Source organism: Parasteatoda tepidariorum, chromosome 7, assembly GCF_043381705.1.
Source record: "Parasteatoda tepidariorum isolate YZ-2023 chromosome 7, CAS_Ptep_4.0, whole genome shotgun sequence".
Lineage (NCBI taxonomy): Eukaryota > Metazoa > Arthropoda > Arachnida > Araneae > Theridiidae > Parasteatoda > Parasteatoda tepidariorum.
The window spans coordinates 75611986-75628939 of NC_092210.1; the positions used below are offsets into that span (position 1 = coordinate 75611986).

The 16954-nt window shown below is 28.8% G+C and overlaps 1 protein-coding gene across 4 annotated transcripts in view; it reads right to left on the reverse strand.

The window, feature by feature from the left end:
• LOC107441786 (tyrosine-protein phosphatase 69D) overlaps positions 1 to 16954 on the reverse strand; it is a 521936-nt gene that overhangs the window by 53071 nt on the left and 451911 nt on the right. For all 4 annotated transcript variants that reach the window (XM_071183655.1, XM_043039328.2, XM_071183654.1 and 1 more), the window contains 2 exons: positions 11081 to 11157; positions 5061 to 5195 (listed from right to left, as the gene is read on the reverse strand). In XM_071183655.1, coding sequence (XP_071039756.1) covers positions 5061 to 5195; positions 11081 to 11157 — 212 coding nt within the window. The remainder of the gene's footprint in view (positions 1 to 5060; positions 5196 to 11080; positions 11158 to 16954) is intronic.

Sequence of the window (16954 nt, forward strand, 5' to 3'; positions counted from 1 at the left end):
ATAAATTCTTTTAACAAAAAGTCGCATTTTTAATATTTTTATTGGAAAATATGATATGATTTTAAAATTTTGATTAATAATACTTAGTATTAATAATACTTAGTATTAATAATACTTAGTATTAATTAGCAAGTACAATGAAGGCGTTTTGAAACATGAAGGAAATATCTTAGTACTTGCGAAAATGATTTGATTCAAATGATTTCTGGTAAAAATCTGGCTAATAACTTGAAAAACTGAAATCAAATTCTGATTTATGGTAAACAATTATAAAATCTATGTTAATTTAATAGAATTAAGTTATTTTTAATTGACCTATCTTTGGTAAGTTTTTTCATAGATGAATGGAGTATTTCAGTATGAGAAAATTCAATTACTAAGTTAAAAATTATTAAGTGTCCCCGCTTTTTGGCACACTGTACAAAATATTTTTATGCAAAATTATGTATTGATATTTTGTACACATTTTTAAATGCAACTAGTCTAGCATAAAAAAGGAAAACTATTAGCATCAGTAATAACATCAGCAACACTGCTCTGTAGTTGATAAGAGGGAAGACAGCAAAATGCTCTGGGCGCGACAGATTTTCTATTTGATTATTTAACCTTCTTCGGTATAAAGACCTTTTCTAGAAAAATATTAGCATTGTTCTTTTCGGATAACCTCTAATTGAACATGACAGAAAGCAATTTATTCTCTTAATGGTTCTCGTACGTCTTCTCATGGAATGCATATCTTGGTTCTAATTGATTTAGCCCAATAAGAATAAATCAGTAACGGATAATTGGTAGAATGCAGTGTATTTTCTTGAAAAGCGAATATTTTATTTAGGAGAAAAGGTTTGATAGGATCCCTTTGGAACTTAATTTAGCCATTCTATTCAGAGGTACAATAGAGGGGAATTGTTTAGGATTTTTATTCGTTATAGATAGTCAGCAAGATGGCTTCATGCCTTTTGTGACAGCAACTTCGTGTTCTATTTTAAGATTTATTTTGTTAATTACAATTTCTGCAGATATTCCAATGATATTCAGACTTTTGAAATTTATTTTATTTCAGTTTTCATTAGCTTTACGCTTTTCGTTCGCACTTTTCCAACTACCATTCTACAGCTATTAGCAAATCTTGCATCCAAGTGTCTCATATGAGTCTTAGATTAGTAAAGGGAATTACTTTTAAAAGATTCAACTTAGATTTTTCTATTAAAGATTTAATTCGAAGAGAAGCCAATCACAAATAAAGCTAAATATTCTTTTACAGAGTTAGTTATTGTGGATACGAAATAAAATACAAAACTTTACGTCTATTTAGAATATAAATGACATTCTAAATATAAATATAAACGTTTGAAAAAATAAGTTTGGGCTAAACAATTTGCAAAGAATTGCAAAAATTTTGTTAAAATGTATGATAAATAATACAGTTCGAAAAATCACGGTTAAGATACTTATTAAAAAACTAATTTCAAATGAGTTCTAAATCAGATAATAAATTGTAATCGAAAAAATTCTGGTTAAATACTGAATTATGCAGGAACTTTTGAATTTATTACTTAAAAAAATGCAATTTTTGTTCTATTTTATACTTTCAGTCCTTTAAAATGCGAAGATTAAAGTTTCAGATTAAGAAGAAAAGTTTTAAATTAGAGTAATCTTTTTTTTTTATTACCGGAAATGCTTTTCATGTCTAAAATGAATTAAACTAGGTAAAAAAAAAGACCCAATTAAAACCGATAATTATTAATTATTCACTAACTAAACTATTCAAAAATTGTTTTTGAAAATTTATAACTTTATAAGTACTTCAAAATGGACAAAATACGTTTTACATACGATTTCATTTTCTAAAATCCAGATGTAAAAATAATAAAAAAGTAGTCCAATTGGCGAGTGGCACTTCAAGTACACTGTAAAACATTTCGAATAAAATTACGATAAAAGGTACTAGCACTCAAGGTGCCGGTACTTTTTACCGTAAAATCCATTTTTACCGGAACTTGTTACGGAATAAAAAATCGGATATACCGTAATTTTTGCAGTAATAATAATTACCGTAAAATCAATAAGTCACTTTAATTAAATAAGTATTTCTGTAAAAATTATGGTACAATATTTTACGGTAAAAAATGGATTTTATGGATGATGCACCCAAAATGCCAAACTGTTGATAAATTTTTTACAGTGATTCTTGTTCTTCTTCCTAGTTAGAGTAAATCATTTAGTCTGTTAGTTTGTAAATCGGATTTTTTTAAGTCAAAATTTTAATTTTTTCCATATTACAATTAAGTTACGTTTTAATTTTTTATTTAAATCAGAGTTTTTTTCCTGTTCATTTATGGTAATATTTAAAAAAAAAAAGAGCTTAACGATACATAATTAAAATCCAAATCAAAGTGAAATACAGAAATATCAAATTAGACTTATTTATTGATTGGCAGGTGAAAGAAATTACGAAACTCTTAAAAAAGTAAATCGAAGGAATTATAAATGAAGAAAACAAAATGATAGGTGTTTCGCAAAGAGCACAATTCATATTTTTTTTATAGCCTACGTCAAAAATGAAGACTAAAAAGTATGCTTAGAGTATATTTAGAGTAAAGAATAAAAAGGATTTCGAAATCTAAATGAACCAACTCTGCAAAATACAGAATTGATAATCTTAAAACCTCTCTGGTTGTCAAAGAAAACTAAGAGGAGTAGAAATGGGATTTTTAAAAACACTTTCAAGTTTGATCAGGCAATCAAACTGGTTTGGCTGTTTCTCTCCTTGTCTATTATACTAGCGATTTGAGAGATTTCTACATTGTTGCTTCTTGTCATAAATATTAATTTTAGCTCCTAAATGTGCATACCATTTTGATTTCGTTTTTTGCCATTATGGCTATTACAGAACATCAGTATTAATAAACACAGGAAGATGAAAGAAAATCACACGAAAAACTTTTATGTACGCATTTTCGGAAAAAGATATTTCATAAAATATTGTATTTAGAAATTTTGACGCTAAAAAATTATTTTTCAAAATCACACACAAACTGAATTTTTAAATATACTTATTTCTAAAATAATCCTGAATCATGTACTTTTTGTATTTTTGTGAAATGTTAACTCCATAATTTGAAATGCTAAATCACAATAAATTTATTTTATATTATCAATCAATGAATATTTCATAACAATAAATCTTAATCTAACTATACTTTTTAACTAATTAAGCATGATAAATTGGAGCAGTTCTTTTTATTACTTGCATAATAATCGATGCAAAAATGAAATCAAGTAACCTAAAAAAAAGCTACCAGAAGTTTTGGACATTTATTCTAATGTGTTTTAAAACACGCGCATGAAATTCATAAAAGTTCCAAAAATTGAAGGTTTTAAATTGAAAACGTCGGTCTCTCATTTGTAAAGAATAAAACATTGCGAATATGAAGTTTATGGAAACTCATACCCAGTTCAATAAAATTCCCTGTTCAGCAAAAACGAGCCTAATTAATGCGAACAAGTTTAATTTCATTAATTAAAACTTCTTGAATAAATTAATGTAATTAAACTTGGAGCGCAGAGTAAAAACGCTTTATTCGTTGTTTCATTTTCTAAGATATGAGGCATGCACTGAATAGTGTTTATAAGTCAAGATGACGTAAAGGTAATGATTAAGATTAAGAAGAAAATGAGAAATAGCAACTTACCATGAAGTCCTACAAGCACCGCCTTAATTTAAAGAAGATTTTTTTAATTAAAACTACTCAGACCAGCGGTTTTGGCGAAATTTCTTTTCATTGCGGCTAAATTAGATGTCTTCGTTGGCGCTCGCTTTTACTAAAATTGTTCTTATAAATTTAGGCTCAATCTATATATGTTTAGAGGTTTTAAGTCAAGTATAGATATTTTTAAATAGCATAAAATATTTAAGCTTAATCATGAAGAATTCATTTTATGGCTATTTAGGGTACAAGTATCTAATTATATCATAAAACGGAAAATATTGATTAATTATAGCGGAAGATGAATTTATTGCATTTTACAAGGAAATAATGTAATGCAAGCCCGTTTTTTGAAAATGTTAAAGCGCAAGTTATTAAAAATCAATTGTTATTGCTGTTGTTTCATGGTTTCTTAACTTTTGAGAGTTTTTAAAGGTTATTAAAAATTGAAAAGTTCTTTCTATCTTTAGTCAACTATGCTAATTTTGCACTGTTGGAATTTTCATCCTAAAATTTTGCTAAAATAACCGACAACAGTCTGTCCATCCAATTAACCGTAAAATTCATGGTCAAGCAAATTTTTACCTTTAATGTTTTGAAACCTTTTACAACTAGTAAGGTTAAAAAACCGTAAATATAAAGCTATACCATTTTTTAACCTATTACAATCAGTATGGTTTCAAAACCATAAAAACGAAATTTAACTGAATATCGGAGATAGTTTGGCAGCTTTATGGTGCTGCCATCTATGTATGAATGAGAGTATCATTTTTCAATAGCCCAGGGCTAGGCGTACATATGTAATGGATGAAATATTGTGGTGTCTAATTCTAGTTATTTAACCGTAAAATTCTAGTTATTTAACCGTATTAGGTGAAAGCAGTTAATAAACGGTTTTTATCACAGTTATCAGTTTAAATACCATCTTATTTAAGGTCATTTGACTGTTTTGTTTGAATGTAGCAAAATAACAGTTAAATAAATTGTTCCGAGATAATCCGTTTAAATAAATTGTTCCATTCCTTCCGAGAAATTTCTAATAGTGTGAAAATGGCGCAAAATGTCAGCATGAAGGAAAAGCACAGTTTTGAGAAATTGAAAAACGTCTGTGATCGAATTTTGAAAAGTTATTAAAAATCTGAATAGTTTGAAGTAAATATGATTTTAAAACTGTTTTCTTTTTCAACACTCAATGAAACACAACCATTGAAGTGGACATTACTTTGCCTGAATCAACAGATTATGGATAAAACCATGAGCAATATTACAATGATTTATAAGCTTTATTTTTTTGCATGTTTAAAGTTTAACATTACCTGTGAAACAAGAAACTAGAATGAGAAATATATTTACATCGCCATTTTCTTCTAGGCCGGTCAGCATAACAATCACGGATACACCTTGCTGCCAAATCATTCGCCAAAAATCACAAATGGTATGTTTCAAAGGTGCTTGAGCGCATATGTACAGTTTCTTTTCACGGTAACCCTAAAATGAAAATTTATTCATATCATTATCACACTGAGGAAAAAAATATCGTCTAACTACCAGATTATAGTAAAATTTATCGTGCTTCGAGAAATATGGGAACACCAAAAAGCTCGGTAATTTTTACTGAAGCCCTTTGGTAATGATTTTGGCTAAATTAACAATTAAATATGGTTTTATAATACATAAAAAATGTGGTAAAATTTTGTAATTTTATCATGATACGTTGGCGCATGGTATAAAAACAATTTGTTTGATTACTTACTTTCCAATTTTGTATTTTAGACTAAATGTTTGGTAATAAGAACCATAATTTTGAAAACCAGATTTTCCGGTGAACCGTTATCATATGAATGGAAGAATTATCAAATGGTATTTTGGGTTTTATTACCAGAATTATGATTTTTTTTCTTTTTTTACCAGAAAGGCCATTGCTATAGAGCACGGTAACTTTACTCGATTTTTTTTCTCCATGCTGTATAAATTTATGTTAAATTCGATATTAATCAATTTAGGCACGCTTGTAGGAAAATAAATTTTCTGTACAGCATTTCTTAGACCTTAGACAATGGGCACATTACTTTTTTTCAGAAGAGGACCACAGAAAAAAATACGGCATTCCAGGGCAGCAATAATTTCCCTTTCTGTGCCAATTTATAATAACTTAATTATTCCCTTGTGTAATAAAAATGTTAATAATATAAGTTTGTCTTAAGTAAAACACAGGTGCACCATTTTTGAATTAAGAAAATTTTAATCATATTGTAAAACATTGAAATATTAACTGGAATTTAAATTTATTTTTCGTGGAAAAACTAAATGTATAATTTTTTTTTAACTTTAAATAAAATTATTTACATCTTTAATTTTTGAATAAACCCTTGAACTATAAGTTGGTTTGAATATGTTTTTATAAAAGTAATTTCTTCTTCTTATATAGCATTATAGCCATTGGTGAACCTTTGCTTGTTCTACAATTCTATTCCATACAGCTCTCTCTTTTGACTTTTCTCTTCATCTACGAATCTTCATTATTTCCAAGTCGTCAATAACGCAGTCCCTCTACCTTTTTCTTTGGCGACCTCTGGGCCTGGTTCACATAGGTGTCCAGTTGATGATCCTTTACAAGTCGTGATTATTGTCTCTCCTCTTAATGTGTCCAAGCTATGAGAGGCGTTGATATTTGATACAGTGAACAATAATTTTTCTCTTAATCATTTTCTCAATTTCAAGGTTCGACTTAATTCTCCATTCACATTTATCATTAATAGGTTCGATTATTCTCCTCAAGACCTTTCGTTCAAACACCAGCAGGTCATTTTCATCTTTTATGGTCATGGTCCAGCTTTCACTTCCATGTGCCACAATTGGTTTGATAATAATGTTAAAAAGTCGCATTTTTAAAGACTTTGTAAACAATTTATTTTTAAAAAGGTAGCTGTATAAAAAGTATGACCGGTTCCCTTTAACACTAGATTGCCTAAGGAAGTCCTTTTGACTGCGTTTTAATTTCCATTAGAAAAACAATGATGACGCATTTTCTTAGAATTTTGTGACTTTTTGTTTTTATTAAAAGTTGCAGCATAGTCTTGTAAAGTTAGTTTTGTAATAGTTTTGTAAAGTAAAATTTTTATTTGAGACATTTTTTAACTTCCGTAGTACTAATGGGAAATTACGGAAACCCGTAGTGTTCGAAGTTTTACTAGAAATTACGAAATGAGTAAATAAAAAAATAAAATAAACGGATTTAGTTTATTTACTGTGAATTATTTAAGTTTTTATTAACCTAAAGTAATTCTAATTAAAGAATGTTAGGAAAAAATTCTTTGAGTTTTTAGAATTCTATTAGTACTTTCATTTGCTTCAATTTATTCGAGCAATCAGTTACAAAGACAAAATTTAGATAGCTTTTTTCATTTTTCAATGTCCCCCAAATAAAAAGAGACAGAAAGCTTAAAAACATTTTCTAGTCGACTTATTTTTAAATATTAACTTTATCTAAATTATGAAGTCTAGTCTCAAATATATCCTCCAACAAAAACTTGTTTTCGGGATGGGAAATGAATAGCGCATGTGTTTCAAATATAATGTAAATGTGGCCGATTGCATACATTTCTGCAACGCCAAAAGGAATGTAGCATGAAGGGAAAAAAAAACACCAGAAGGGGCCAAACAAAAAAGACTTTATTCTTGGTCTTGGTATCTTTCATCCTGCTCTCTTTTTGTCATTATTTAGAGCAAAGAAGGCAGCTCTTGTGTTTCTCAGCTTTCTTCTTTCTTTTTTTTTCCTTCATCGCTCTTCCTTGCTTTCTTTTCTTTTGAGAAGCAGAGTTTAAAATGTTTCCCGTGCGGAAACATTTCTCTTGTTGCTGTGTCTTTCCTTTTCTTCAGCTCCAGAGTTTCCTTTTTATTTCAAGAATTTGACATTTTCTTATTTATTTTCTGCTTTCTTTCTTTTTTTTTTCTATATCTAAGTTCTATCCTTTGCTCTTCAGCGGATTTCAGCAATAAAATGGGAGATATAATATCACGAAATATTCTTTTTGCGGTATTTGGCTACGAGATTTCCTGGTCTAAATGCAAATCATTCCTTTATTCGGCGCGTTTTATTTTTTGTTTCATACTAATACAGAGCCGGTGAAGAAGAGTACAAACTAATCTTTGGCTATCTAATAAAAAAAAATTGGTTTCTTATTCATCAATAAAATGAAAACGATTTTATCTTTTTGTAAAGTTATTTCAATGATTAGATATTATTATTTTGTGAAGGAAGACATTTTCAATTTAACTTAATTTTATGTTTATAAATAAAGTTAAAAGAACGTTGAATAAGTCTCTAAAGATATTTGTCTTATATGGCCTCAAGAAATCGCGAGTACTTTTCTATCTAAGTTGGCAACATGTGAGTCCTACATAACTGCGTTGTATATATTGTTGTCTTTTTAAAAATTTGTAGGCATAAAAAAGATACAGATAATTAAAAAGTTATCTTGCATAAAAAATATTTTTTTCCTCAAAAAATCATTTTCAAGAACATACATTTCTTCTTCGAGAAATGAACAAGAGGCATACATTTCCGGTATGGGGTGAGAATGAGAAAATTTCTTCAATTGGAGTGAACAAATACATCTTTTTTTTTCTTTGCATTCAAAAAAATATTATTTTTCGTCTTTGGATTTAACAACAATTTTTTCTCTCTTTGGTTTGGTCTAATTTACAGAAATGATCTCAATTACATTATTTAAATTTCAGACTTTACTTAAAATTTGCCATTATACTTTGCACTTTACTTTATACTTTACAATTTACTTTATACTTTGCGATTTACTTTATACTTAACATTATGTTTTAATTTTTTTACGCTTTATTTCAGATCTTGCGCTTTATTTTATATTCTACTCTTTACTTTACATTATACTTTACGCTTTGCTTTATACTTCACTTTATAATTTAATGTCCTTTTTTATAGTTTATTTTATGTCTTGCAATTTACTTTGATTTATATTTTACAATTTACTTTATTTTACGCATTACTTTACTTTTTATTTTGCTTTTTACTTTACTTTATATTTTATACTATACTTTTTTCCTTACACTTTACTTAATATTTTATACTTCACTTTTTACTTTACGCTTTACTTTATATTTTATGCATTAATTTATTTTGTATTTTACGCCCTACGTTATATTTATTTAACGCTTCACTTTAATTTTACTTAGGCTTTACTTTCCGCTCTTATTTTGGTTTTTACTTTTAGTTTTTTTTAAACTTTGCAGAGTTTTCAATCTACGCTTTAGTTTACTTAAAAGTTTATGCGTCACAATTTATTTTATTTTACACTTGAAGCTTTTTTACTATAATTTAAGCTTTATTTTAATATAGGCTTTGTTTTAATTAAAATTTTGCTGTAATTTAAGCTTTACTTTATTTGCGTTAATTTGCGTTTTACTTTACTTTACTTTCTATTTCACTTTTAACTTTGCACTTTATTTTATATTTTACGCTTTACTTTGCATTTAACGCTTTACTTTACATTAACTTTATGCTTTACTTTATTTTACGCTTTACTTTGTATTTAACGCTTTACTTTACATTAACTTTTTGCTTTACTTTACATTAACTTTTTGCTTTACTTTATTTTACACTTTACTTTACTTTCTACTTTAATTTTTCTTTTATTTAAAATTGCTTTACATTTTACTTTAGATTTTATTTTACTTCACCCTTTAGGTTTTACTTTTTAGTTTATGCTTTACTTTACTTAATATTTTATTTTTTACTTTTCATGATATCTTAATTTACCTTTTGCTATACTTTATTTTTACTTCATTTCTTTAATAGTCTCTCCCACTGCTTCAACTTACCCCTGTTTTTCACCAACGTTGGCTTCAAGCCTTAAGCTTTGAATCAGCAATCCAGTGAAATGATAGAGATTAATGGCTAACAGTCTATAAAGATAACTGCATAATAGTTGAAATTAGAAATGGTAATACTTGAAATTAGAAATGGTGATAGTTGAAATTAGAAATGGCGATAGTTGGAATTAGAAATGGCCTTTTAGCACGTCAAATTTCAATTCTGTAGTTGCCTTGTAGTCAACGGGAGATCAGCCAGCATAGTTTTTCTTTATAACAAGTTTAACAACTAATAATTCTGGAATTAATATTTGGATATTAAATTTTCCCTTTTAACTAAATCCTTGTACATCTTTCTATACTCCTACGTAATGTCAAGTTTCTACGTCTCATAGATTTTGCGCAGCAAAAGAAAATGTAGCAGCATGAAATGTAACAGCAAAGAAATGTAACGTTAGGTTGAACACCAAAACAGCAACAGCATCGATGCTGTCTAACACTTGAACAGAAAGTCAGGTTAAAATGATGTAAATTATTTTCACATATCTAGTTTCCATTGAATACAATTCACTCTCTAGCGGCGTTGTAGCGCCTCAAGGGATACAGCTAGTTTTCTTTATATTATTCTTTCTTATAAAAAAAATATTATAAGTATAATTAGGTTTAAATATAATTTGATAAATTTAGAGAACTTTCCTTAAAATAAACTAAAATATCAAATTTAATGATATTTAAAGAGTTTTAAAAAATGCAATAAACCATAAGGCTGTAAAAAAAAAAATCTTTGTACCTACATACATTTCCTACTTGCTTCAACATGTTTAACTGACGTTGCTTAAAATATACACGACAAAGAAACTAATTTCTCTGCAATATTTTCAGAAATAAACTTAAGTGAAAATAAGAGATAAAAATAAAATAAAAGTAAATACATAAATAAATAAAAATAAATAAGAAATCTTTTAGAAGAAGAATTCATTTAAGTTCTTATGGTTTTCATTTATAATAGTCATTTAATTTCTAACACAAATAGTGAAAATGGTAAATTTTACTATAATAGTTTTCTTGGTTTAGAGATTAAGTTTCGGTAGCGCATTCCGTAAAGGCACTGCTGACGTAATAGAGAGCAGGATTTCGTGAGTTCGATCTTGGCTGCTACGCAGCGAGGTGAGCGTTAAACCTGTCTTTTCTAAAAAATTTCCCTTTCGTTGTGGTATGAGAGTTAGGAGGGAAGGTATCAGTCCAGGTGCTGTTGTCTGACAATGGTCAAATTTACGAGGTCTTCCTGTCATGTCCTTTAAAAAAGACAGAGAACAGGAGATTGGTTCTGGTTTGAAGAGGTGGTTTAGTGAAATTGCAAACAAGTTTACTCTTGAGAATTTAATGCATGATGAGTGAATCTACTCACATAAAATATTTCGGCTCAAATGAATAAAAATTTGATCTTATGGACTTTATCCGACTCTCTGGAGTCAGTTTCTTGAGGAGTTGAAACAACAACTACGAAAGCCTGAAGTGTGTATTCTTACCTCGACGAAATTGGCGTTGATGTAATCGGATCCTGGAATATCCAAATCCGATGATAATCGAATTCTCGTTTGATCAACTGCAAAATGAAGAAGAGGAAAATATCAGATGTAAAATACATAGTATAAGAAAAATGCATTGTACACGGAAGTAGGAGCTGTAGATTTAAATGAAAATATTATTTTGAATGCGAAATTATTTTCAAGCAGTGTACTCAAATTTATTATTAGCAAATATATTCAAGATTATTTGCAAGGAATGCAGACGTCATCACCTGTGGGGTGGGTGAGTTACTGTGAATGACCGAAATTGGGGGTTGTTGTCTTCCACCGGTGAATGCTGACAATCACATAGTCGCGTTGGTAAATGTCCGAAATGCATACCAGGTAGAGTTAAGTGCCACTACGCGGTATACATTTGTCCTAGTATGCCTTACATCAATGTTTTTTTAAGGTTCAGTGCCACTGCCCGATATACATTTGCCCAGTATGCCTTACATCAATGTTTTTTTTAAGGTCAGTTAAGTAAGGTCTTTATTCTGATGAGATGAATTTTTTAAAAACATTTTATGTTTAATATAACAATACAATGAGTTGATAAGTGAGATTAGAATTATGCCAAATGATACCAAATGTAGTTAATCTTTATTCTGATGAGATGAATTTTTTAAAAACATTTTCCGTTTAAAATACCAATACAATGTTACTGGGAACGGCGTGAAATAATAATAAAACAAATTTGGAACTATGTGATCGAAATGCGCAATGTGAGTGATTTTGTAGTGTTGATAAATATCTATTTTTTGATTGGTTAAATTTTTTACTCCTTGCGAAGNACATATGTGTGTGTGTGGGGTGGGTGGGTGTGTTACTGTGAATGACCGAAATTGGGGGTTGTTGACTTTCTCCGGTGAATGTTGACAATCACATAATCGCGTTGGTAAATGTCCGAAATGCATACTAGGTAGAGTTAAGTGCCACTACCCGGTATACATTTGTTCTAGTATGCCTTACATCAATGTTTTTTTAAGGTTCAGTGCCACTGCCCGATATACATTTGCCCAGTATGCCTTACATCAATGTTTTTTTAAGATCAGTTAAGTAAGGTCAGTTTTAGTTATTATTTAGTTATTTCTTTTGAAAAATGAAATTTTTTTCACAGGTTGATTGGCATTTTAAAATTTAATTTAAATAATGCATTAGGCATTATTATAAATTAAATTTTAGGCAATTCCGTGTCTTCAAATATTTAAATGATAAAATCAGTGATGTTTAATTGCTTACATCTCTATTTATTCAAAAAGGAGTCCATTGCACATTCATTAGTATTTAATTATTTTTTATTCGTTACGTTAAATATGCTCAAGGATCAACGTAGATGGCATATGAGGGCTATGCAAACAAATTATGATTTCCAAAGTGATCTGAAACCACGTTTTTATTTTGTTTATATTTAGAGCTTTTGAAACGTGTTTCTATAAAACAGAGCAATTTAATGATAATAAAAAGTAAAATAATTTGCGTTCTAAAGAGCAAAAATAATCATACTATTATTGACATCAATCGATCCTATTATTGACATCAATGATGCTAAATTAATTTTTATGACAGGTACTACTGGTATTTAGAAATAGGTGCTGTTCAGATAGGTAAGAAATATAAATATAGCATTTTACCTGTATATGGATACTGTGGTTATAGGTTTTAATGGAGCCTTGAAATTGATAAGTACAGGAAAAAAATCACACGATTGAAAAAAATTTTGATTGTCATGAGTTGATAAGTGAGATTAAAATTATGCCAAATGATACTAAATGTAGTTAATCTTTATTCTGATGAGATGAATTTTTTAAAAACATTTTTTGTTTAATATAACAATACAATGTTACTGGGAACGGTGTGAAGTAATAATAAAAAAATTCTGGAACTATGTGAACGAAATGCGCAATGTGAGTGATTTTGTAGTGTTGATAAATATCTATTTTTTGATTGGTTAAATTTTTTACTCCTTGCGAAGAACTGGTATTCATCTAGTGTAAAATAAAATAAAAATTAATTTGCTTTAAAATGCAACAAGAGGAAGTGCCGTCCAGAATCTATACCTATCACTTGAGTATCATAAATTAGCCTGCAATTATTCCAGCGTGGGTACTATTTGCGTACTCCGATTCCCAATCGAGGGTTAACAATTTTGAGTTAAAGGGAAAAAAACACCTCTTTATTTCCCTTTAGGGAATCCTATAAAAGGCGAAAACATATCCTAATGGTTGTGCAAATCCCTAATGTGAATGGTGGAACTCAATCAATGAAATTCATTTACATAATTCATTAAATTGTGACCTTTTCGACGAAGGGGGGAGGGGGTGAGGGTTGAAGAATCGGGAAACATTGTGCATGGTGAGATTCTTTCTGACTAATCACTTGTTCGAACAAGAGTATTTCTAAATTCAAAATTGACAGCAACCGTTTATCATTGACAAGCCACTTAGAGCGAAGGAGAACGATCATACTTACAAGTTTAAAATTATCTTAGAAATATTCGAAATTGAAAATAGCTGCTGAACCTTGGGGAAAAAGTAAAGATTTATGATGTTTGTTAGAGAATGTTCGAGAATACTTACTGATAAAGAACACTTACTTGAATGGGAATAAATATTTTAATATTCAATCTGATTGTGTTTTTGCTACAAATTTTTGTTCATTGTTATCAAATTTTGCTTTTTTCTATCAAATATTGTGTTCTTGCTATCAAATTGTATTTTTTCTCAAAAAAATCTCTTTAGACACAAGTTATTTTTTTTACCAAGGTAATAAAAGAATAAACTTATTTTGTATAAATGTGTATCAAGAAATCATTTTTTTTAAAAAGTGATTGTAGCAATGAATTTGATTTAAAAGTGAGTTGAGGATATAATATTTCATAATGTGAATCAATTTCTTACATTTAAAAAACACAGTTTCATCAATTATACTAAAAAAAAAAGAAACTAAATCCGCAATTTTGACTAAAATTTTAATTTATTTATCACTCATATTTTTATTTTATTTTATATCCGTCGTTGAACAGCCGACCCAATTTTTGGGTTTACGACTACTTATGTTCAAGTTCGTAGCCTTGTAATTTTGAACCAATCTAGAAGACAAGGAAACTCCTGGATCAGTACCCCCAGAGGTATTGATTTGTTATGGGAACATGGAGGACTTTGAGACTCGACAGATTTAACGTGCATCAGTCACCATTTACTACACGGAGAGTCTTCAGCTACACGTAGTAGTAAGGTATCCTGGTCGGTAGGGCGCTGGGACAGGGGCCCAGTGCCGTACCGACCAGGATAACTTATCACTCATATTTGAACTTTTGTTCATTTCCAATATAAAACTCGTTAGAGTTTTTATCTCCGATTTTTAGAAATGACGTTCAGTCTGGTTTTTTGTGCCCTGACAGATGAAACCCAATTCCTGAAAACAAAACTTAAATGTCTTTTGTCTTGCTTCGAGTAGTTCAACCCTTATATTTTGAAAACATTATACATATTAAGACGATTAAAATTCATTTTTACAGAAATTAATTTTTGAATTATTAATTTTCTCGTAGTCAGAAATTTCTTACATTTCAGAATTTTCTTAAATTTTAAAAACATTTTCCAAGAGCGTTGATTTTGAGAAAATTTCGTTTAGCTAATATATATATTTACAAAAAAGTTCATGATAGAATTCTCTGAAATTTTGATTATAGATTTTATTTAATCTTAGCAATGTTTCGAACTAAAAGCTAAGGTCTAAGTGTAGATTTGTTATTTTTATCATGCTTTAAATAAGAATATGTCATTTAAAAAAAAAAACTGTTTTTTAAGATTTTAAAACACAAGTAATTACATTTCTGATCTAGAAAAAATATTGTTTCGAAATTTATGTTAGTTTTTTAAGCTCAACTTTGCGCTTATTTTGAAAAACATTTTATAAATTTTTAAACTTTACTTTAAATTTATAATTTTATTACCTTTATAACCAAACGTGAAGTTAAAGCTTAAATTGTGCCTTATAATTTTAGAACCCTTATAACCAAACATAAAGTTAAAATTCAAATTGAGCCTTTTTAAAAAAAAATTGTATCAGAACCAGTTGGTTACTTTAGTGATCTGGTAGAGATGATCCAGTAATGCTTTAGTCAGTAAAGAATCCATCGATCGGATTAATGAATCCAACCGACTCACTAACATGACTTCTCGGGCAAAATTCTGCACATTTAGGCAATGAAAAACTTTCATTTATAACAAACCCTTCAACGCTTATACTTATAAACCGAAGAGCCATTACATTATGACCACCCTGCTAATAACATGTAGGACCACATTTAGCCCTCAAAACTGCCAGCACCCGCCGTGGCATCGATTCCACAAGGTGCTGATAGGTAGTCTGAGGTATCTGGTACCAAGCGCTCACCAACTGGTCCTGCAATNACTCCGATTCCCAATCGAGGGTTAACAATTTTGAGTTAAAGGGAAAAAAACACCTCTTTATTTCCCTTTAGGGAATCCTATAAAAGGCGAAAACATATCCTAATGGTTGTGCAAATCACTAATGTGAATGGTGGAACTCAATCAATGAAATTCATTTACATAATTCATTAAATTGTGACCTTTTCGACGAAGGGGGGGTGAGGGTTGAAGAATCGGGAAACATTGTGGATGGTGAGATTCTTTCTGACTAATCACTTGTTCGAACAAGAGTATTTCTAAATTCAAAATTGACAGCAACCGTTTATCATTGACAAGCCACTTAGAGCGAAGGAGAACGATCATACTTACAAGTTTAAAATTATCTTAGAAATATTCGAAATTGAAAATAGCTGCTGAACCTTGGGGAAAAAGTAAAGATTTATGATGTTTGTTAGAGAATGTTCGAGAATACTTACTGATAAAGAACACTTACTTGAATGGGAATAAATATTTTAATATTTAATCTGATTGTGTTTTTGCTACAAATTTTTGTTCATTGCTTATCAAATTTTGTTTTTTTTTCTATCAAATATTGTGTTTTTGTTATCAAATTGTATTTTTGCTCCGAAAAATCTCTTTAGACACATGTTATTTTTTTTTACCTAGGTAATAAAAGAATAAATTCATTTTGTATAAGGAAATAATTTTTAATTAAAAAGTTATTGTAGCATTGAATTTGATTTAAAAGTGAGTTGAGGATATAATATTTCATAATGTGAATAAATTTATGTAAACTAAACTTTATTAAAATAAATTTATAAAAACTAAAATGTTTTTTGTTTTGCTTCTAGAAGTTCAACCCTTATTTTTTGAATAAATTATACATATTAAGACGATTAAAATTCATTTTTACCGAAATTAATTTTTGAATTATTAATTTTCTTGTTGTCAGAAATTTCTTACATTTCAGAATTTTCTTAAATTTTAAATACATTTTCTAAGAACGTTGATTTTGAGAAAATTTCTTTTAGCTAATACACATTTACAAAAAAAGTTAACGACAGAATTCTTTGAAATTTTGATTGTAGATTTTGTTTAATCTTAGCAATGTTTCGAAATAAAGGCTAAGGTCTAGGTGTGGATTTGTAATTTTTATCCAACTTTAAATAAGAATATGTCATTTTTTTAAAAATATTTTTTAAGATTTTAAAACTAATCACATTACTGATCTAAAAAAATGTTTTGAAATTTATATTAGTTTTTTGAGCTCAAATTTGCGCTTATTTTGAAAAAACAATTTATAAATTTTTAAACTTCACTTTAAATTTATAATTTTATTATCTTTATTGTCAGACTATGGATTTCAATGAACAAGGTTCGAGTAAGAGTCAGAGATCACGAGTTCGAAAAACCTCTGAAAGAGGGAGTTCGAACATTT